This window comes from Ascaphus truei, chromosome 9, assembly GCF_040206685.1.
Source record: "Ascaphus truei isolate aAscTru1 chromosome 9, aAscTru1.hap1, whole genome shotgun sequence".
NCBI lineage: Eukaryota > Metazoa > Chordata > Amphibia > Anura > Ascaphidae > Ascaphus > Ascaphus truei.
The window spans coordinates 31638673-31661034 of record NC_134491.1 but is presented as its reverse complement, the minus strand read 5'-3'; the positions used below and the strand labels follow the sequence as shown (position 1 = coordinate 31661034).

The 22362-nt window shown below is 43.6% G+C and overlaps 1 protein-coding gene across 2 annotated transcripts in view; it reads right to left on the bottom strand.

The window, feature by feature from the left end:
- Nucleotides 1-2344: 2344 nt before the first annotated feature.
- Nucleotides 2345-22362, bottom strand: part of TMEM62 (transmembrane protein 62) — a 30619-nt gene continuing 10601 nt past the window's right edge. For both annotated transcript variants that reach the window (XM_075614282.1, XM_075614283.1), the window contains 10 exons: nucleotides 21900-22041; nucleotides 18411-18535; nucleotides 16562-16684; nucleotides 16280-16435; nucleotides 14004-14163; nucleotides 12846-12959; nucleotides 11604-11688; nucleotides 10009-10113; nucleotides 8311-8429; nucleotides 2345-7923 (listed from right to left, as the gene is read on the bottom strand). In XM_075614282.1, the coding sequence (XP_075470397.1) occupies nucleotides 7597-7923; nucleotides 8311-8429; nucleotides 10009-10113; nucleotides 11604-11688; nucleotides 12846-12959; nucleotides 14004-14163; nucleotides 16280-16435; nucleotides 16562-16684; nucleotides 18411-18535; nucleotides 21900-22041 (1456 nt within the window). In that variant the 3' untranslated portion in view covers nucleotides 2345-7596. The remainder of the gene's footprint in view (nucleotides 7924-8310; nucleotides 8430-10008; nucleotides 10114-11603; nucleotides 11689-12845; nucleotides 12960-14003; nucleotides 14164-16279; nucleotides 16436-16561; nucleotides 16685-18410; nucleotides 18536-21899; nucleotides 22042-22362) is intronic.

Here is a 22362-nt window from a genome sequence, read left to right as displayed (position 1 = left end):
AATATAGCTATATTGTTTAAAACTAGCGAAATAATTTTCTATTGTCATTAGGCTGATAAATGAAAAGTTAAGAGAAATAAAACAAATATTTTTTTTTAAGCATGGTCTGTGCGAGGGCATTTGTTGTTTTTGTTTTTTGTTTTTTAACTCTTCCTGTACCCTAAAGATGTACCTGGTAAAGTATGGGCCCTGACACACCATAAACCGTTATGACGTACTGTATCAGGGACCTCATGAGAACATTCTTCCTCATGTGATTACTTTATGGTTGAGGTGGGAATGCACTTAAAACTTGAATGGGATGGGTGGAGGGGAAAAAAAACAGTTGCTGCAACCGGCACCTAACCCGTGGCTGATTTGTTTATACTTGTGTGGTTGAAGATAATTCTTTACTCCTGGTCATGGGATGCTGTGCAGATGTGTTCAACCTTACCATTTTCGATGCTGCTCAAAGCAAAATGTAAAGCCCCGGCATTAATTTGATGTCCCGGCAGCCACTTCGGAGTCAAGGCTGCAAAAATGCCGAGTTGTTGCATATGCAACATGGCATGTTTACAGATCCTGTCCTCAGCACGCCATGTGCCCTATGCAATAATTGAGTCACACACAACTTTTACGCCTTGATACAGAGGCAGCCCGACTTACTGTTTTCGGTGCCATGCGAACCCAAGTGTAAATCCCTGCCATTTATTTGCAATTTGCAGCAACAGCGTATCAGAATCATACTGTACAGTAATGTACTTCAACCCATTACAAAGTCTCCCTATGTCCATAGTACAAGTCGCCCAGTCTACAAACCATTGTACACATTCATTATTTCTTTGACAGCCCTTTTCCTGGCTGGCGATGGAAGTCCCGGGTTGGGAGTGGCATTGTCAACGGCGCATGCACGGGCATAAGCAAAGTTTTCAGTGTGTCATCCCCCGGACAAGTAGCAAATCGTAATTACATAAATAAACCCCACAAATAATTGGGCCAGCCGATTATGGCTGGACCGCGATGGAGTCGCGTGAACAAAGTGTTTATGCAGCTTTAATCTCGCACCTTGTTCGCGGGAACAGTAAGTCTAGGCACATCTGTACATGTTAGATGGGCCTCAATCTAGAACAGTGTTTTTCAAAAAGGGTTCCCTGCAATCTTCAGGTAATTGGACAATTGTATCAAATACAGACAAATTTACAATGCATCTGATCTCAGACATGCAGTTAAGAGGGTTGGGGGTTCCTTAAAATTTCACAATATAATTATAGGGATCCATAACCAAAAACAGGTTGGAAACCACTGCTGTGGAAGATCCCATTTTGATTGATAGAAGTTTGAAGTCCAAATTAATTATTTTATTAGAATACAGTGTTTGAATCATTCGTCAATACATTTCTTGGAGCTCACATACTGCTAAATATATTTTCAATCAAAACGGGTGATATATAGATTATATACCCCGCAGCATCCCCTTCCCCCCATGTTGTTACTTGTCACCTTTTTATTACTCTTCCACTTTCTTCAAACAACCATTTGTCACCCACACTTATCTAAAGCTTTGTTTTTTCTGCTTTCCAAACCTCTGTTTTAGCCATAGATTCCTTTGTAAACCAGTATTGTTGACCTGAGGAAGAAAGAACTCTCGAAAGCTTGTCCCATGACAAATTGTTAGTCCAAATAAAAAAGGCATCACCTAATACTTAAAATATATGTTAAGTTATGGTGGGTGAAAAAGGCGACAGAAAACCTCCACCGTTAGCATATAGCCAATAAAGAATCACTTGTGACCACATTCACATGTCTTAATGGTTGCAAGGCAGGGTTGCAGACCTGTCTATCACCTCGCATACAGTGCTCCCACTGCAGCAAGGGATTCTGGGAAATGACATGCAAATGAGCACACAATGTGTCACCTTTTGCCTGGAATATCCATTCACATGGAGCCCATTTAAGCCTTGTGAATGGATATTCCAGGCAGGTGACACATTGTGTGCTCATTTACATCTCATTTCCCAGAATCCCTTGCTGCAGTGGGAGCACTGTATGCGAGGTGATAATGGTTGAAAGGCAGGGGTGCAGACCTGCCTAAGACATGTGAATGTGCTCACAAGTGATATACTGAACATATAGATATAGATATATACACACCACTGAGTTTTCCAGACTGCAGGTCATCCCTAAGCAGACCTCAGTCACAGCTTTCATGGGCAGAGTTGGTGACCGTGTGCAATGGTCAGGACAGAGCCAATCACAAGGAAAGGCGCGTTCCAAGTCTAGGGCGGTCACAGCGCCATTTCATTCTTTTTTGCATCTGAATTTGAACCGTTATCAAGTGAGATAAAACAAGGAGAAACACCGCAGATTTAAGTCCACATTTTTTATTCGGATTTCAAAAATATATAATTTGTTCAGATTCAATAATCATTCTAAACTGTGCAAAATAGAAGTGATTGAAACCCTTAATACAGTATTAGAACAATATACATATTACATCCAAAGCCGTCCGTGCCCGGCCAAGAGGCATTGAAGGAGCTTGTTAGTGCATTGCTGAAGAGATATGATGTCCCAGTTAGCAACATACATTATACTAGAGATGCAGTAAAACCAACGCACACTGCCGTATTACAAGGAGACAGTTTCTTATATACAGTGCAGCACAATACAGAGCGTTTTCAAGATACAATAAATCCTTGCCTCCTCAAGCTTGCAATCGATTGCTACCCGGGGCTATGCAGTCACTTGTCCCAAGGGGCCAATATTGAGGTTTGAATTGGGTTTACCTGCAGTGTTATCAGCACACAGCGTTTCCGGCAAAAACGTGTGGATGCGCCGGAGAGCGTACGTGCCCTTGCAGATTCACATTTGCTGAAGTAAACGCGCCAAGCGGCAACGTGGACGCAGCTGTAACGGTGACATTTGCTTCCCAACAAAATTCAAAAAGCAAATCATACCTAAAGGACTTATATAACGTAGCGAGATAATCAGAGTTTCTAAACAACTGCCATTCAGTACCTCAAGAACAAGACTGCTGTCTGATCGCCTTTATATTGTATGACCAACAAATATATTGGGACATATTCTTTTTCTCCACGTTAATATGGGACTGATATTTCCTTTTTTTTGTCTAAATAAAGTGGGCCAGTTTTGTGATTTCTCTTTCATATCAATATTTTGGAATTACAGTAAAGTACATAAAGGCTAATTTAAAATAATATATATATATATAAATATATATACACTATATACATATACAGAAAACTCAACGATGGCAGGATTCAATGAAATTATTTTTACAGAATGGGCCTGTGCACTGGGAATTGAAATGTGACATTGCGCTGGTGTGCACTTATGTAGTTACGTCACATTTCTCAATCTGTCATTTCTCAGTGTCAATTTTTTTTTTTCGACCCATAGATCTAGACTGCGACGTGTGTGCAGATGTAAATGTACAGACGAAAGTGATTAAATAATTGTTAAGTTCAACTTGGCGTAAGCCCTAAAAAGTCTGTTTATGTTGTTGGCACAGAATGAAGTTGCTGTTAACCAAAAGGGTGTTTTTTTTTAATTTATTTTTTACAGCAACACAGATGTTTCATTATAAAAGTCAACATAATGTATTATTTTCACAGTATGGCTATTATAAATATTACATGAATAACTTCTATTTACTAATACTAAATAAAAAATACACAATTGTGTTTCACTTAAAATCGTATTAATCGGGTATTCAACATGAAGCAATCCATCAAAATTAATTTCAAACAACGAACTACGCATCATATGCTTGAGGCCTTCATAGATATGACGCACAATTTATGAAGGTTTGTATTACTTTTACCACTAAAATTGACACACCATAAAATAAAAGTAAATAAGCCCACATGTCTACAAGCAAAATCTGTTCCTCATGGTGAGTATTGTAGTGTTGGAAGAAAATCTATGGAAAGCAGTCTATTTTTATAGTAACGTATGGGACATAGTATATAGCAAGGGTGGCAGTCCTCAAGGGACACCAACAGGTCAGGTTTAGTGGCTCAGTCATTGACTGCCACTGATTGAGCCACCTGTGCTGAAGCATGGATATTCTTAAACTCGACATTTTGGTGGCCCTTGAGGAGTAGAGTGACCACCCCCGGTATGGGATCTAAAGCCCACAAAACAATGACCACCGATTCATCTTCTGCACTAGTATGACTGATGAATGCACAGTTAACAAATCTGAAACATGCAAGAAATGAATGAACAGATTCTGTGCATAATCCGATTCTGGAAGAATCACTGAATATTTATGCAACAATATGGAACACAGCACTGTGCATACCTACATTTGCACTGTGTTCAGATATATTCAGCATGTGATAGGATAACCATCTGGATTATGTGATTGCCCTTCTAAAAACAAATGTGCCAAGTGCAAAATTAGAATTGTTTGAAGCTCCTGCAGAACCGGAGCAGCCACCAAATCAGGCTAAGGAAACTCAAAAAGGGCACAAATGCTATCCCATGAATCATTTGTAGCTCCTATGCCCCCATAATCCAGGCTTCAATATAGATTGCGTTAGCAACAGGCAGCACACTGTAGGAGACATCCAGTCATTAGAAGAAGCAGCAGTTTAGTTGAATGACCAATAGAAAAAAGTGTCTGTATGTACTCTTGTATGTACAGTACTCTTGCAGCTTTGTAATGAAGGTTCTTAGATGGAGATTTAATAGGCATAGGCTCCAATAAGGGCATTGCTCTTGAATGCCATGTTAACCGGCATACCACTTATCGGAGGCTAGTGCAACCCGGCCTTAAAGCAGCAATCACCCCCAGAGGCCTACAGGTTACTGCAACTCACAATGCTGGTATCTTAACCCTAAGCAAAAAGCACCAGTGTTAGACAGAATGTTAACGCTCATATGTACTAGTTTGTGCTAAACTGGAATGCCCCTTACAAGGCATTCAATTGCATGGTTTATATGGAACCTTACGACTTGGCATAAAAATAAATAACGAGGTATAAAAAAAAAAGATCTAATGAGTGATGCTGAGTGTTCAATCAGAACACCTTTGAATGGCCATTCAGGGGGCCAGTTCCAGTGATCAGTAAGCAGCAGTCATTGATTCAATGTTTAAAAAGAAAACGTATTAACCAAATGCTTGACTGTTCCGGCTCGGGAGCCCTACCCTATAAACCCATTGGAACATGTCCGTTCTAAGCATCTCCTGGCCTCAGGATAACCATCGAATCCCGATATGAAATCTTCTAGGACCAAATGTCTGACATTTTGGACCCCGGGTTATGGGGTCACTAATAGCTTTCACGTGGCCCTGATTCGTCTCTAAATTTCCCTGACGAGAAAGCGCCTCTGTAAAGATCGCTGATGTCTTCTCAAGACAGCACAACAGTATTAAAAGGGTTAAACTAGCATTTCATATTTAGAATCCCCTTGGAAAAACATTATGTAAGAGCAAGAAATAGTGAGAACAATCATTCAAGTTTAAGTCTAATGACTTCTACGTCAGTCCACATGCCGAGAGCACCTCCTTTCTCAGATGGATGTGTGCGCGCCGCGCCTTTGATGCTCGGCGAACTTCTGGCCGTAATTTACTTTATGCTTTTCACCAGCTGTGAATTGCATGATTTGCGTCAATTTTTTGCTGTGTGTCAATTTTGGCTGCAAAATATCGCTCTCTCTCTCATTCGGAATAATAGAAGGCAATTAATCAACATATTTTAATGGGAATTATTAACGTCTTAAATTTGTGTGAATTCTCTCCCCATTTTTTTATTAGTATTGAAGCCATTGGCTGTGGGCTGGCATTAACCTTCCCTGCATTAAACGTAAAAAACATTTTTCTATTCCAGGGGGGCTCAACTCCAGTCCTCAAGACCTCCCCAACAGGTCAGGTTTTCAGGATCTCTGCTTCTGCACAGGTGGCTCAATCAGTCCCTGATTCAACACTAAGGTTACCAAGTGTCCAGTATTGAACCGGACTGTCCTGTATTTGGGCACTCTGTCCAGTAAAACACTAGGACATGTCCAGTATTACCTCTCTGGACATAGTGACCTGACCGGCATGGGGGGCAGCGGGATTTCCCCACGCAGGGCTGTTGCTAGGGGGCAGGGCAGCTATCTCCATCCTGATTGGCTGCTGCTGTGTAATGAGGGTGTGGCCAAGGAGTGGAGGAAACAGCATGGAGTGGAGAGCGGAGAGAGAGGTGTGTGTGTTTGTGTGTGCCCTCGAGCGTGTGTGTGTCTTGAGTTCGTCGCACCTTTCACCATTGTGTCCAGTATTTTTGGAGAAGCCACCTGACAAGCCTATTCAGCATAGGTAGCTCAGTCAGTACCTGCTTCAGCACAGGTGGCTCGGTCAGCAGCTGCTTCAGCACAGGTGGCTCAGTCAGTCTGTTTCAGCACTGGTGGCTCAATCAGTGGCTCAGTCTAAGCCACTGATTGAGCCACCTGTGCTGAAGCAGGGATATCCTTAAAACCTGACCTGTTGGGGGGTCTTCAGGACTTGAGTTGAGCGCCCCTGCTCTATTCTATAAATGATGTTGGGGGGAGTGGATACTGAATGATTGTCAGGATACACCAATTGTTATTCCGACACCGTGACACAATCTCTGTAATACAGAGCTCCCTGATGGCCTTGCCCTTCTTCGGCCGCGATTACAGTGCCCGTGCGTGCCGTGAACAAAAGGCCGTACCTCTAGGAGGCAGGCCATAGAGCGCGCGAGCGACCATGCGCAACCGCGATTCTTGGCTAGACAAATAGACGTGTGTTTGCCGCGTGACGGTCGGCTCACGTGTGCCGTTTAGCTAATGAGGGCCACGCCTCCATGTCGCCTCTAGCAGTACTGCATGTTTCACATGCGTGTGTGTGACACACGCTCGGTCGCCGCAACTATAATCGTGGCTTTACGACTACAGAAACCCAGTAAAACGTACATATCTGTATATCATGGAGACGTTGCTCGTTAGGAAAGTAATATTTTTAATTGTGACCACAAAACTCTTTTTACGCAGGAGATTCTCCATGTATGTTTGGAGGGGGCTGAAACCCACAGAAGTTCAGTTCTGGAAAAGCCCAATTATTCTTTTTGTGTCTGTTCCCCACGTTGTAGAAGCAGAAGAGTGTTTGCGGTTTGTAGACACACCCAGCATTGCTGTAAAGGTGCAATCCCAGCGGCCGTGTTACATAGCATTGAAGCCGGGGGTCTCCAGCACCCCATTCATTTCAGATCTGGGGACCCCCGGCTTCCCGAGATACAGACCTCCAAAGGGGGCGTCGGTATCACCTGCAAGTTGAAAGCTCCACGTCACATGGGCCAATAGGAAGCCGCACCGGATGATGTCACGACTTCCTGTTGGCCGGTGAGCTTTGAAATGCTGACATTACAGCCCCAGCTAACGAGCTGAAGCGGCTACCGGCACCCCCTACAGAGGCAAGAATGCCTGGAAGCAGGGGCTCCCCAAGGCTGAATTAATTGGGTTTCAGCTCCGGAGATCCCCTGCTTCAATCCTATGTAAAACAATAAAAAGATTGCCGCTTTAAAACAACACTATGTTCATGTTCAAGAGTCTCTCAAAGTGCTAATGTGCCTTCATAGAGCAGCACAGCCATTGTCAGGAGCTCTGGCAGTTCTTCAGTTCTGCGATGTAAACTCTCAGTTCGGGAGAGCTAAACAGCCACACCTTCCTGGTCACGACCAAAGTCGCCACGAGCAGCCAGGTCTTCATTGGTGAGAGGACAAAGGACAGGGCCCCGTAGGTCAGCAGCAGGAAGACGCAGGAGTAGATCTGCCAGGCCAGCAGGAGAAACATGAAGAAGTGGACTGGCAGGTACACAAGCTTCTTACCGTGCCGCAGGTGAGAAGAGAAGCCGTATCCCTGGCATCGGAGCAGCAGGCACCAACACAGGTAAGCAGTAAGAGGTAGGTTATAAAATGCCATCTGGGAGAGCAGTTTAGAAATTAGTTTATAAGAGGAAACTATTCATCATAATTTACAGACAGACGATATATATGTTTGGAACAAAGATCACCGTTAAATAACTTTCCCACTCAGAATGTTATTATAATAATAATAATAATAAATTGCAATATTGTGCTGTGCCTAGCAGATTAGGCACAATGATGAGGACCCTAATGGTCATCAAAATAAAAGTGTATATATATATATATATATATATATATATATATATATATATATTCTGCTCTTCTTTCTAAGTAAATGAGTATGTCTTTACATAAGAGTAAGACTTGCAGCGTGTGCAATATGCATTTCTTTTTATTTTATTTCAGAGGTTGTCAGTGGTTAGTTTGTGCAGTGTTTAATTACCTGCATGAGTCCGACCACGTATGTCAAGCTCCCTTGATGGAAATGCCCTCTAACAAAGACCCCAAACGCAAAGCAAGCTCCCACGTGGCCATCTATTATCTCCCCGACAAACCACGGGCCTGAGAGTTAGGAGAGAAATAAACAATGACATCATGTTATTCTTGTAAAAAGAGATATTGGCAGTGAGGGGGTGACATTTAGATTCTAACTCTACATGTGATAATCATTTGCCTAACTTGTGTCATTGGATGTATACACGGTGGATGACAACGTGAAGGCTTTTCAAGTTTGCCCTCTTACTGTGGAGTGACACAGACTCTCCGAGCCAGAAGAGACATATAGCCATCGAGCATGTCTTTCCCATTGCTGGGTGGCGTAGTGACATAAAGTAGGGTGCACTGGGGCAGGTTCTGTCCCTCCCACTGTAGGATGATATAGTAACAGAGAGAGAGAAGTGACACAATGACTATTGCATTATGTCCCTGCCAATGTAGCATAACCTCAAGTGAAAGGAAAAAACACTGCTATATGACCCCATGGTCTGTTGCTCTCCATATAGGGTAGCAGTGATAAAGGAAGGAAGGGGACCCTATTGACCATGAAGCCCATCCCTGTCATCATAAAACCAACCGAAGGGACCATAAGCCAGGTGCATTCCCACTCATGTAAAATAGTGTATAATGCATGTAACTGCATACATACCAATCAGAAATCCCCTAATCAATATTGCCAGAGGCTTGTTAATAGTTTAGATGTTTAATTACTGAAACGTGATACTTATCAGTCTATGCTGTAACTGTCGGTGACTTTAAAGCAGCACTCCTGGGGGCACTTCTTGATATATAGATATATATATTTCTAGATCAATATATCTCATGGGGTCTCCAGAGCTGAACTGCGTTGATTTCAGCAACGGGGACCCCCTGCTTCCTGAGATACTTACCTCGGAAGCGGACGCCAGTAGCAGCTCTGACTGGTCTAGTTTGGGCTAACATAATGGCCCCTTAAATGTCCTGTGGGCCAATAGGAAGCCGTGACGTCGTCCCTTGTGGCTTTCTATTGACTCACGTGATGTGGAACATTTAAACAGTAGAGAGATACTGGCGCCCCCTATGGGAGGTAAGTATCTCGGGAAGCAGGGGGTCCCCGGAGCCCAGATCAACGCAGTTCATCTGCGGAGACCCCCTGCTCCAAACCCCCTCCAAAAAAACCCCATAAAGGGTTCCCAGGAGGGCTGCTTTTAATGAATGATCATAACAAGAAAGATGTGCACTGGCAAGAGCGGCCAGCTGTTATAGAACATCACTGTGTCCATCTAAAAACACACACCTACTATATACTAAGTGTTTGTGTTAGGGCTGGGGTGCGCGAGACTTTTTTGGGGGGGGGGGGGGGGTGCGGGCAATTGCAGAGGTCCCACCCTCTTCCCCAAGGCATTTAAATTAAATGCCGGGGGACCGCACGAGGCCTCTGCAACAACCTCTACTTACCGAGATTCAGCCGGCTTGAGGACGCGTGACCGTGGCGGCAAATGACGGCACAGTTGCCATGGTAACGTGACATCAAATGATGCCGCGGGTCACGTGACACGACCCCGAGGCGTCGTTTGACAACGCACCGAAGGAGGGGGATGGGGGGTGTCAGCAAGAATAGTTTGCAACTCGCAGCTTGGCAAAGGGAAATGTTCTTGTTACTTACCCACTGCCGTGTACACGGTGAGCAGCAAAATGGCATAGTAGAAAGTGTTGGTTTTGCTCAGCACGTGTATGGAGAAGGAGGTCAGTGCGAAAAAACCTGGAGGCACTAAATTGAGGAAGATGAAATCAGATAAACTAAATCAAAAGACAAATGAGCATGTTTACCCGCGGTGCCGGGAAAGGGCCCAATGTATTACTAATGTTGGAATATAAAGCAAACCAGACACTGACAGTTTATGGTGGTAAACAAAGTGTCAAAAACTGTTGACCATATTAAGTACAGCAAAGGTAGAACGACCGCGAGTATCTGCATGTCTTCCACAGGTCCCCCAAGCTACTTCATGCATCCCTTTATCAGGCCATACCATGGTTAGGCCAGTGTTTTTCACTTGCATCGCTAAAAGGTTCCCTACAATTTTCAGGTCATTGAAAATTGTACCAAATACAGAAGAATTTACAATGCATCTGATTTCAGATGCACTATTAGAGAGGGTTGGGGTTCCTAACAATGCATCTAATCTCAGACATGCTATTAGAGAGAGTTGGGGTTCCTTACAATGCATCTTCTCTCAGACGCGCTATTAGAGAGGGTTGGGGTTCCTAACAATGCATCTGATCTCAGACGTGCTATTAGAGAGGGTTGGGGTTCCTTACAATGCATCTGATCTCAGACGCGCTATTAGAGAGGGTTGGGGTTCCTTACAATGCATCTGATCTCAGACGCGCTATTAGAGAGGGTTGGGGTTTTGCAGAATTTCACAATATAATTATGCGAATAGGATATGCAAAGAATATTTTAATGACTCAGCAATAATTTTATTTTGTATACCTCATGATTATTTTGTTCATTATTAGTGAGTGCTGGAGATATATGGGAGATAATCTCTTCTTGAGTAAGCCAGATATAAGGGCCCGTATATATGAATCTGTGCTATTCCAGAAGATGCCTTCTGGTCAATTCACTTGAATGGACTGGAAGATGTTTTCAGACGCCGGAAGGTGTCTAATGGAACCGCAGAGATTAGTAAATATGGGGCAAAATGCTCCGCGCAAAAAAAGCTTGAAAGAAAAGGTTTCCCCAGAAATTACTCACATTAGGAACATTTGTTTGTCATGCGTGTGAGACAACTAATTGATGGAAGATCAAGCGCAACACAAGTGTAATAATGATAGTAAGAACTAAACCTAATAGGACAATAACCTCAGGCATGGCATATATAAAAAAACAACTGAAAGTTGCAATCATCGCTGTTCTCAAAAAATGGCGAACAATACCTAGAGTTAGATTTAAAATGTGTCCAATTTCATACCCTGGACACTAATTTGTACTGTATCATTATGCTATAAGAATCCTACCTTACTCTCTATTACATTTCTACCGTGTTCCCTGACTTCTAGTTAATTAGCATACCCTGAAGTCTTCTGTTACTCAAATACTAACATGTTTCTATGTATTGCCGCTCAACTCCCAGGCAACTATACCATGCCTTGTAGTGACAAAATCGCATTTAGCATTAACTGAAGGAGGTGGTTTTCTACCACTAAACAGATGTGTGAAGAGCACTTATGGAAAAGTATTCTGATATTTGGTCTCACCCCTGAGAACGGGTCGTCTCTTATATCGGAAAATAACGATCAAGATGATTTGACTCAGCACAGTCAGAGCAAACAGCGCTTGTGCCTGGTGGAGAAATACAGCAGCATTTAAATAACGGCAACCGGCATCTTTACACTGGTCAAAAGCAGGGGCGGGCAACTCCGGTCCTCAGGGGCCACCCACCGGTCAGGTTTTCAGGATTTCTCTGCTTCAGCACACGTGATGCAGTCTTTGAATGAGCCACCTGTGCTGAAGCAGGGATATCCTGAAGACCAGGCCTGTTGGTTGCTCTTGAGGACTGGAGTTGCCCGCCCCTGATCAAGAGTCATCTCTTATCGTACACTATAGTTATATGGATATGCAACGTGTTTCTGATTTGCAAGCAGAGTTCTAAGATATTATATTAACATATGACACATGTATATTACCTCAGCAACATCTGACACAAACCAGATTTCTACTTTCTCGCTCCGGCACAGTCACGGCTTTCACTGTTTTGGGACGCATTACCTTGCTAAGGTGGGGAGGCACGCAGACCGTGGGGAGGCGTGCAGATCGCGGGGAGGTACGCAGATCGCGGGAGGCGCGCAGATCGCGGGGAGCCGCGCAGATCATTGCTCTGCTATGCACAGTTGACCTCTCTAGGTGAAGGAGTGAAAACTACTCCACACTACCAATGTTTGCTAGAGGAAAATGGATTTAAAGTCTTCGCCTCCATAATAATGGTCCCAATTAACCTTGCTTAATAGTTCTGACTAATGCACACCGGAGAATACCAATCCAGCGTTCAGTCCAGGTGTGCACTGAGGCAGAAAGACCCTGCAGGTATTAGTGAAAAACCTCGAAACCCTACGGGGAAAAAACAACATGCTTAAAGCTCAGATAATGTGTGGCTTCAATACCAACTCTAGCCACTTACACGAACTCTATGGGTGAATCACTCATTTTGCCTTCGCTCATCTTCCCTTCCAGTAAATGGGATACAATAACACTTCTGTGCAGCACAACGACAGCACTGCGGTGCAGCAATTCCCTAGCGATGCCTATAAAGTATAATTGTAAGGCATAATGGAACTGGGAAGTGCTATATAAACACAAGAGACTATTACAGTTGTGGTGCCTCTATAAAGCTTGCCCAGAATACATTGCAAATCTCATGTAGAAAGTGACCCCCTCTCCTGTATGTGCCGCTTGGTTGATAAACACATGTAGCTATAACAATTACTGCCAGTCCCACTCACCAGGATGTAATGGTCAGTGAGGAGAATTAAAGATGGTAAGAAGTTAAAGCTGAGAGACACGTCATCTTCCAACGTGAACAAGTGGCTTTTAACGTGGCTTCTTTTGGCTGAATCCTGCGAAATGATAGTCTGTCACAATAAGGCAGCCACCATTCTGATAATATGGTCTGCAAGTGATAACACGTACATTCATTTGCAAAATGAAAGATAAAATAAAAGGAGTCTTCCTGTATGCCAACATCAAGAAAAATGTCATTGTGAAAATTCAATTCCTTATTTATTCATTTTGCCCAGATACTATGTAATACTCAGCGTGGCCGCTAGGATTATGTCTATTTTCCCTGGTAAAATGCCCAAGCACCCACTGTGCGATCGTGGGAAAATCATCTATTTTCCCGTAAGTGTACTCCTGCAGCAAACCAAAATAACCATATTTTCCTACCCCTAGCTGATGGGAGGTTTGGCGTCCCAAATAACTTTTTTATTTTTTATAGATATTGTACTTGTATGTACAATGAAGACACAAATATTGTCATTTTAAAAGCGAATGTAATTTTCAAAGGTTGTTGCTGATTCAACATACTGTACACACAAAGAAAACCACAAGTCTTTTCCTTTGTTTCAAAGGGTATAAATACACTGCATGATCACTATTGTTACTACCTCTGAGGATGAGCAAGTCAATGGACAGTAAGACGTCTTCAGGCCTCGGAATGTGTCCAATGGACTAGCAGCTCTTAGTAAATATTGCCCAATATTTCTATAGCACGGTTAACTTTAACCTGGTCGGGCCAATGCTATGCACAAATACTGCACTTTATGACTTTCTCTGGTTAAATGTATTGAGCTTCAGCATCCGCCAAGTTAATTTTATTTTTTTCATTTGACTCTGTTGGGACCTGGCAAAGATTGGTGGGGAGCCGTGTTGGTCCTTTCTGCCATGTAATAACAAAGGAGGGAGAGGGAATAGGCGGTATAATGCCTTTTATTGGACCAACAATTAGTTGACAAGCTTTCCAACCTCTCCGGGTCCTTCAGGTTCGAAAGCTTGCAACATATCACACCCACCCTACTTTGCGATCACATCTGTTGCGACCTCAGACTTTTGACGACTTGTTTCTTTGACACTGGTATTTTCTACAACGTGGCAGAGCTCACCTGGACTTGAACCTTGATCTTATGAAGGCCAGTCACGTAGTTTGCAGGGTTCCACTCCAGCACGTACAGGGGACCAGACGCCCGAGCGGCTTCACCCAACTCTACTCCGTCTATGCTGACCTTTACTGAAGTGATGGGACTGGTGGAGAATGCCAGGACCCTACAAGAAAGAAAAGACAATACATTGCAAAGCAGACATCTCTGGTGGGGAGGCGGTGAAACAAGACTAGTCTAAATCCAGTAAAAAAAATTTGGGGGGGGGGTGCTTTGGCCGAAATATGTGAATAAACCTCTTTTGGCCCAAGAAGTATAAAAGCAATAATGATATTGTATCCCAGACTTGAACAGAATCAAGATATAGCAAATGGTTCATGATATTTGCATTGCATATTTTTATGCAGCATTAAGTGACAGAAAGGTGGGGATGTTGACGGTTGTGCGATGGTATTTTTTCATTCTAATACTCTAGCGGCCTGCAAATATGTCTTTTTTTTAATGCAACATTTGTAATAATAATAATAATATATATATATTTTTTAAAACAGGTATTTTAAGATTAACTCATCCTCCCAACGCCTCGTAGAGTTAGGCATGGAGCTCAGGGCTCGTGAATAAGAAATCATTTGGCATCACTTGCTACTTATCCCAGAGAAAAGCTTTCATATTTTATTCCAGTGGTAACCAACTCCCAATAAGCTGCACAAAATATATCCTGTTTCTTCCCAGTGCTGGAGAGGGGGGTAGGGGGGATGTGACTCGCCGGGACCATATGGTTGGACTGCCCCAATGTCCAGGATTTTGGGAGATCAGTTAGGGACCAGATCCGTGCTATCCTTGGCAATAGCTTACCTTGGGACCCCTTTATCATCCTTTTTAGGCACCCCATCCCCCAGGGATTTCAATAAAAGGTAAGATTTTAAAGCAACGTTTCAACTGCTGCCAAGAGCATGCTGGCTACTGGCTAACAAACACCCTCCTTCCCTTAGGCAGTGTCCCTTCCGTTTCCGGGAGGGTTTGGTTATGGAAAAGGTTGCAGCTGATTCTAGTTGTACGGGCCTGGATTTTGAATATACCTTGTTCGCCTGAATTACACCATTGCTGCTCTTTCTATCCCCAACTTCTCAAATAAAAGCAAGGGTCCCGTTTCTATCATTTTCCCATTCCTGCTCATGTTGCCCTTTCTCCCCCATTATGTCCTGGTACTGCTTAACTGTATTTCATTTCCTTTGTATTATCCACTAATACTTTTAAGACCTGATATTTTAATCTGTAACATCGTTTTATTGTTTGTTCTTATTCTTTTCTCATCGCCGTTCTATATCGTTTATACAAAATGTCTGTTATATTTGAAAATACATAAAAATAAAAAAAGCAGGTACTTTTACAGAGATGCTGGTACTATTAAAAGGTTAGATTTAATTTACAAGATCCCAAAGCGTCTTGTTGCTGCACAAATTGCCATTATTTCTTCCTCCCTCCGATAATGTGCTTCAAAACCTCCAGCACAGTATTTCCCATCTTCAGTAAGCATTCATGTACAAATCTTTCTTCAACCACCGTTTGGAATTCCTGCTGCTTTCTTTTCATAGTTGCTATGGATATAACACTTATCCCCATCATTACCAGCTCATTGCTAAAGCAGTACAAGTTGTATAGAATGTGCTATTTTTGTTCTATTTACTATTTCAAACCGTACATTTGCTGCGGTTGTTGCTACCAAACGCTTTCACGTAACGCCAAGGCATGTTTGCAGTGGGACTTCTCCTTTATAGATGCAGTCCCACTGAATCTGCAAAGGAATTACCAATGTAATCCACATTCTTAACCAAATACAATAATCTTTACAGCAAAGATGCTTTTTGGTTCGTTACAGGTCAACAAATGGTGGCTTCGCACAAAGAGGAGAACATAAATGCAGGGAATCATGCTTCAGATTGCCACGCTCATACATCCTAGCATTACAAAACAAGTTCAAAAACAGTCTATAGGGGTCCGATTTCCTTTAAAAAGACGACAAGATTAAACTCTTTAAACCACGGCGGCCAACTCCAGTCCTCAAGGGCCACCGATAGGTCAGGTACTAGGGATATCCCTGCTTCAGCACAGGTGGCTCAAGCCTGTAACGAAGCTAGGATATCCCTAATTCCTGGCCTGTTGGTGGCCCTTGAGGACTGGAGTTGGCCGCACCTGCTTTAAAAGGAATCACTGGCATTGGTTTACTTTGATGCTACAGGGAATCCACCTTAAAACAGACAAATGAATACCACGTGCTTTACCTGATGTGTGTGGAGTGAAGGATCCTTCCCAGAGGTTCCTGTGCAGGGTTAGTGTAGAGGGCAGATTTGGGATTGGTAATGAGGACCACTGGCCACTCATCAAATGTCAGATCTACGAAGCTGAAGAGGTCATGATCAAAGGCAAAGATGCGGTATCTGGTGACAAAGAACACGTTAAGGAAACAAGCTAAGGGCTCAGAATGTGGGTATCGATTATAGTACAGTGTGTACTGAGGTAGTTGCACCGAACCTCGGTGAAAGCCTCTTGTTGAGTAGCGTTACCTCCTGTTGCTCATCCAGTCTGCAAGCTCCAGCTCCAGGGTGCCATGTTGGTGTTTACTATGCAGGGCAGGTGCAATCCCCCCCAGACTGTGCAGGTGCCCACACATAAAAGCCACAGCTGAGCTAGGAATTCAAAGCAAACATTTATATTTATAACAACATTTATATAGCCGCCCCCCTGCCCCCCTTATCCAGGGCGCTGAACATTAGTTAGTAGAACAATGGTGGGGTTACATATGGAACATTTCATGTGATGGGTAGAGTCATTGTTAAGATGTCTTTGTGGTGGGCAGGGGTGGGAACATTATGGTCGGGTTATGGGTTAGGTGTACTGCGAGCGGATTTGGTTGATGGGCGGTGAAGGAACATTATGGTCGGGTTATGGGTTAGGTGCAGTGAGAGCTTGCTTGGTTGGTGGGAACATTATGGTCGGGTTATGGGTTAGGTACATTGAGAGCTGGCTTGGTTGGTGGGCAGGGGTTGGAACATTATGGTCGGGTTATGGGTTAGGTGCATTGAGAGCTGACTTGGTTGGTGGGCAGGGGTTGGAACATTATGGTTTGGTTATGGGTTAGGTACATTGAGAGCTGGCTTGGTTGGTGGGCAGGGGTTGGAACATTATGGTCGGGTTATGGGTTAGGTGCATTGAGAGCTGGCTTGGTTGGTGGGCAGGGGTTGGAACATTATGGTCGGGTTATGGGTTAGGTGCATTGAGAGCTGGCTTGGTTGGTGGGCAGGGGTTGGAACATTATGGTCGGGTTATGGGTTAGGTGCATTGAGAGCTGGCTTGGTTGGTGGGCAGGGGTTGGAACATTATGGTCGGGTTATGCGTTAGGTGCATTGAGAGCTGGCTTGGTTGGTGGGCAGGGGTTGGAACATTATGGTCGGGTTATGGGTTAGGTGCATTGAGAGCTGGCTTGGTTGGTGGGCAGGGGTTGGAACATTATGGTTGGGTTATGGGTTAGGTGCATTGAGAGCTGGCTTGGTTGGTGGGAACATTATGGTCGGGTTATGGGTTAGGTGCATTGAGAGCTGGCTTGGTTGGTGGGCAGGGGTTGGGATCATGGCTCTGGATTTAGTCTCGTCAGTGGCAAGGTGATGGGTCTCACAGTTGGGACAGCGGAGGCGATTTAACATCAAACTGTCTCTTAAAAAAATAACCTTAACTATGTAGTGAGTGGGAGCATGTATTTAATGGTGAAATAATGGCTGGCAGACACCGTCCTGCCCTTTGCCAAGAGTTTCTCATAAATCTAATTTGGAACAATTATGTTTTTTTTTTTTTTTATTGAATTAACTTTTTCATCCTGGTCACATGCCGTATTGGGAAATCAATCAATAGTTCTCTCAATATTCTAAAAGTATAGCTAAAAAAATATTTTCTCTGGGGCACAATTAAGATGACAACCATCCTGATGTCCTTCTGTTTAATAGCTCAGCCCAATCACCACTTTGTAATTTTTGCTGCCTTGATTTTTTTTTGTATTAAAAGTACAAACTTCCGACTAGCACTTAATAAAAAGCAGTATACTGAATGTTGTATTTCTCAAATGATGAAACATTTAAAAAATAGTAGAGAATGTGTTGTATTACAAAAGGCATTCAACATATTGCAATTTCCGTTTATGGTGCTACTCTGAACTGCCCCTGTAATAAGAAGCAGCATATTATACTGAGGTCAGTATCTCATTAGGAAAGCCTTAATGTACCCCATGATTTTTGAAAATAATCAGTAGGCTATAAATTGTGACATCTTCATAACCACACATTTCAATTTGGAGAAATAAAATGATGTACACTTGTATTTGCCGGCCTCATTAAAGAAGGTGCCAACAGTAAGGGGCCTGACCTCATTGCAGTCCGGATACCAGGGGATGGAGAGATCATGATTGAGGTGGGGTAATGGCCAAACCACACGGTCTGATTGCTGTAGTGGCTCTCCGTGGCCAGAATGGAAAGTTTATGCATCTGATTCTGGAACAAGAGAATACAGCATACAGAATGATGACAAGTCATCCCAAGAACACTCCAATAGGTCAGGGGTGGCCAACTCCAATCCTCAAGGGCCACCAACAGGTAAGGTTTTAAGGATATCCCTGCTTCAGCACATTTGGCTCAATCAGTGGCCCAGTCATTGACTGAGCCACCTGTGCTCAAGCAGGGATATCCTTAAAGCCTGACTTGTTGGTGGCCTTTGAGGACTGGAGTTGGCCACTCTTATTATACGTTATTGAGCGGGTCCAAAAAGTGATCAGTGGCTCGTGCCCGGACATATTCGGATTACAGAATAATACGCAGTAAGAGTTTTCAGGCACACATTGGAAGGACAAAATGTATATTTTCTTATTACACTGCCGAAACCAGGGTTGTTCGATTATTTCAGTTCCTAGGGCAAAAACATTTATTTAACCTCTCTACTGCCAGCTGGGCTAGAGGTGTATATATAGAAAAACATTTGAGAACTATATAGGAAAGTTTAGTTAAAATATTTACTGTTTTTTTTTTCAAATAAATTCTTTAGAAACCATTCATTAAGCGTGCAAGTCAATCTTCTGAAACAACTGCAGCAATTTTACCACGGACAAAGAAATTAATGATTAAAGATAAAAATGACATTGCTTAAAAAAAATGAAAATAATAATAATTAAAAAAAAAAGAAATGAATGAAATATTGTAGTGACCATAACAAAGATTGTTAACAGGTAACATCAATACAGTAATAATAATAATAATATAAAAAACCAACATATTAAAAGGATAAACGCGGTCTTTACAAAAGACTTTTATACGGGAGATCACCAAGGTAGAATATATCAGGAGTAGAACTACAACTCCCAGAATCCCATGCTGATGTGTCAGGATCATTAAACAGACCAATCCAGGGATCAGCACAGAAGAACAAGTCAAAGTGTATAGACCAGCACATGGTAACCATTAGACACAATCCTGAACAGTTAGTGACAGAAAAGGATCATGATGGCCCCAGGGGACCATTGTCTCACAAAGACTCAATCCTCCCTCTCTTCTATCTCCTCCACTGCAGACTCTGAGGCCTGGGTCCCGCTGCTTCCGACGGCGCGCGGCCGCGTGCGCGTCACTCACCGGACATGAGTTTCTCCCGAGCCGGCCCCGGTCCCTCCTCCCTGCAGGGCTCGCTACACGCTGTGACGCGTCAGCCGCCAGGGGATGCAAGAGAATTGTAATCCCGAGCGGCGACGCGTCACATGGTGTGGCTGTGAGCCAATGAGGAGAGGAGGAGGGGAGGCTTCGGGGAGCATGGAAGCTTTGGGGAGGGGGGAGGAGAGCAGCAATTTGTCTTCTGCAGCACCAAGGGAGCCCCCCTGCTCCCTCCCACAGACTCTCTCTCCTGTGTGACACACTCTCCTGACTCTCTCTCCTGAGACACACTCCCCCCCCCCCGCTTCAGCTCCTGCTCCCTACAGACCGCAGATATCGGTCAAGTGCCTCTCCACGCGCCGCCTGTCTGCAGTGCAGGCGCGTGTTCTGAGGCAGCGGGGCCTTAGCCTGAGAATCTGGTCATGAACTACAACTCTGCCCTATCCTCCTCTCTTGATCTACATGCCCCGCTTTCTCTCTGTCGTTCTCGCCCTTCTAACCCCAGACCGCCATACACGCGCATGCTGCAATCCTGCGCTAGTTCCTCTGAACGCCTCTGGAGGAAATCTCACACTCTCGCAGACTTCTTTCTCTACAAATTGATGCTATCCTGTCTGCCCCATCTCAGGCTAAACAAACATACTTTTCTTCACTAATCAACACGCACAAGTCTAACCCACGCTGACTCTTTGCCCTGTTTTTTTCCCCCTCCATTTCCTATCAGGATTTTGCTGACTATTTCAAGGCAAATGTGGATTCAATTTGTCAAGACATCCCCTCTGTATCCTCTTCATATTCTGCCCCTCGTCTAAGGGCTGTTATATACAGGATGCGGCCGTGCGTTCCTATGCGAACGCGCGTGCACGTGCCGCATGCTTTTCCTGTATATAGTGCCGGGAGCTGCAGGTAATGTGTATATGTGTGAGTATATGTGTGTGCATGGGGTGTGTGAGTGAAAGGAAGTGCTAGATAAGATTTTTTTAATGAAAAAAAACTTTAATAAATATATATATTTTTTAACTTCTGCAGTCATATACACACACACACACACACACACACACACACACACACACACACACACACACACACACACACACACACACACACACACACACACACACACACACACACACACACACACACACACACCCATATAAACACACATCCACGCATACATGCATACATGCATACATACACACACATACATTTGAGCGCAGGCAGCAGCGCGAAAAGATGAATTTCCTCATCTTCGCCGCTGTCTGTCGGCTCCCCTCTCCCTGCCGTGCGCGCGCGGCCCTTGTATAGAAAGGCTGACTGACGTCAGCCAACTACAAATCCGCGCACGCTGCGTAGCACGCGCCCGGCGCTATAGAACGTGCCTCACTCTCCTCCTGCCTTCATTTACTTTTTTCCTCTGTCACAGCGTATGTGTCGCTGATAATTGCCTCCCCTTCCCCCTATACCATTTGCCCTTTTGACCCCCTTCCTTCCCATCTCCTCAAACCTCTTGCTCTAAGCCCCATACTCACAAATACAGTATGTTCAATTCCACTCTGCTACTGTTCCCAGCTCCTTCAAGCGCCCAACAGTTATATCTTTACTCAAAAACAGCAAGCTTAACCCTACCCGTCTCTAACCATCGCCCTTTCTCCCTCCTGCCTTCTACCTCTAAACTCCTTGAAGGCCTTGTTTTTGCCCTATTTTGGGAGAAGATGTGATTTCTATTGGTGACCCGGAGACAATATTTGAACTGGTGGATTCCTGGATGTCAGAAAACCACGGATCCACTCAAGAGGACACCTTCCGGTTTTGGGGATTTGCTGCTTTAAATTGATTGGAGTAGTTCAAACAAAATGCATGCATGAGCTTTTTTTCTTTATTTCCAATCACAACAGGAACTCTGGCAGGAGGGGGTGATTAATAATCAATTAATGCATGGCCTCTTTTTATAAAGGGAACCGGACTGGGGAAAAATAGGGAAGAAATAAGGGCAGTAAATCCCACTTTAAACGTCAGGTGACAACATTTTCAAACATTGACAGTTTAAACCTTGCAAGAATAATTGAATATAACTTAAAGCTGTCGGATATTGTAAACACCATCAGTAACCAACAGTAGTTTAACACTACTACACATAATGTAACCATTAGCTTACTTGGGTTCTACATTGGACTGAACCTTTAACAAGTCTTCACATTTGTGGGATGAAGAAAATCTTTACCTTGTCTAGGATCCCAAAGAAGTTGTAAGGTCTCTTAGGGCCCGGGTTGAGCGTGGCATCCACACAGATAAAGGAATAGTTTCCAAATGGGGTTCGGTGAACGTAATGGAAAGAACCTTCTTTTTGCCACGCAGAGTACGTCCTATAAAACAACATACATCTTCCACTAAAACAAGACTCTTCCACCAGTTCTCCAAAGGAGTCCGGTCAGAAAACATTGAAAAGTAGAAGGGCCACAAGCTTATTGTAATGTCATTTGAGACTTGAAAATGATTATATGTTAACATTTTGCAGGCATTTATAACATTGGCACCATATGTATTTACATTATCTTAACTTACAAGTGGGTTGTAGTATGGCAGGTGACATTTTGCTAAACATTTGGTATGAAATTAGCAGGAGTAGGGAGTCGAAGGGCCACCAGTGGAAGAGTTCTGCACTGAAAGGTCGCAGTCTTTCACTG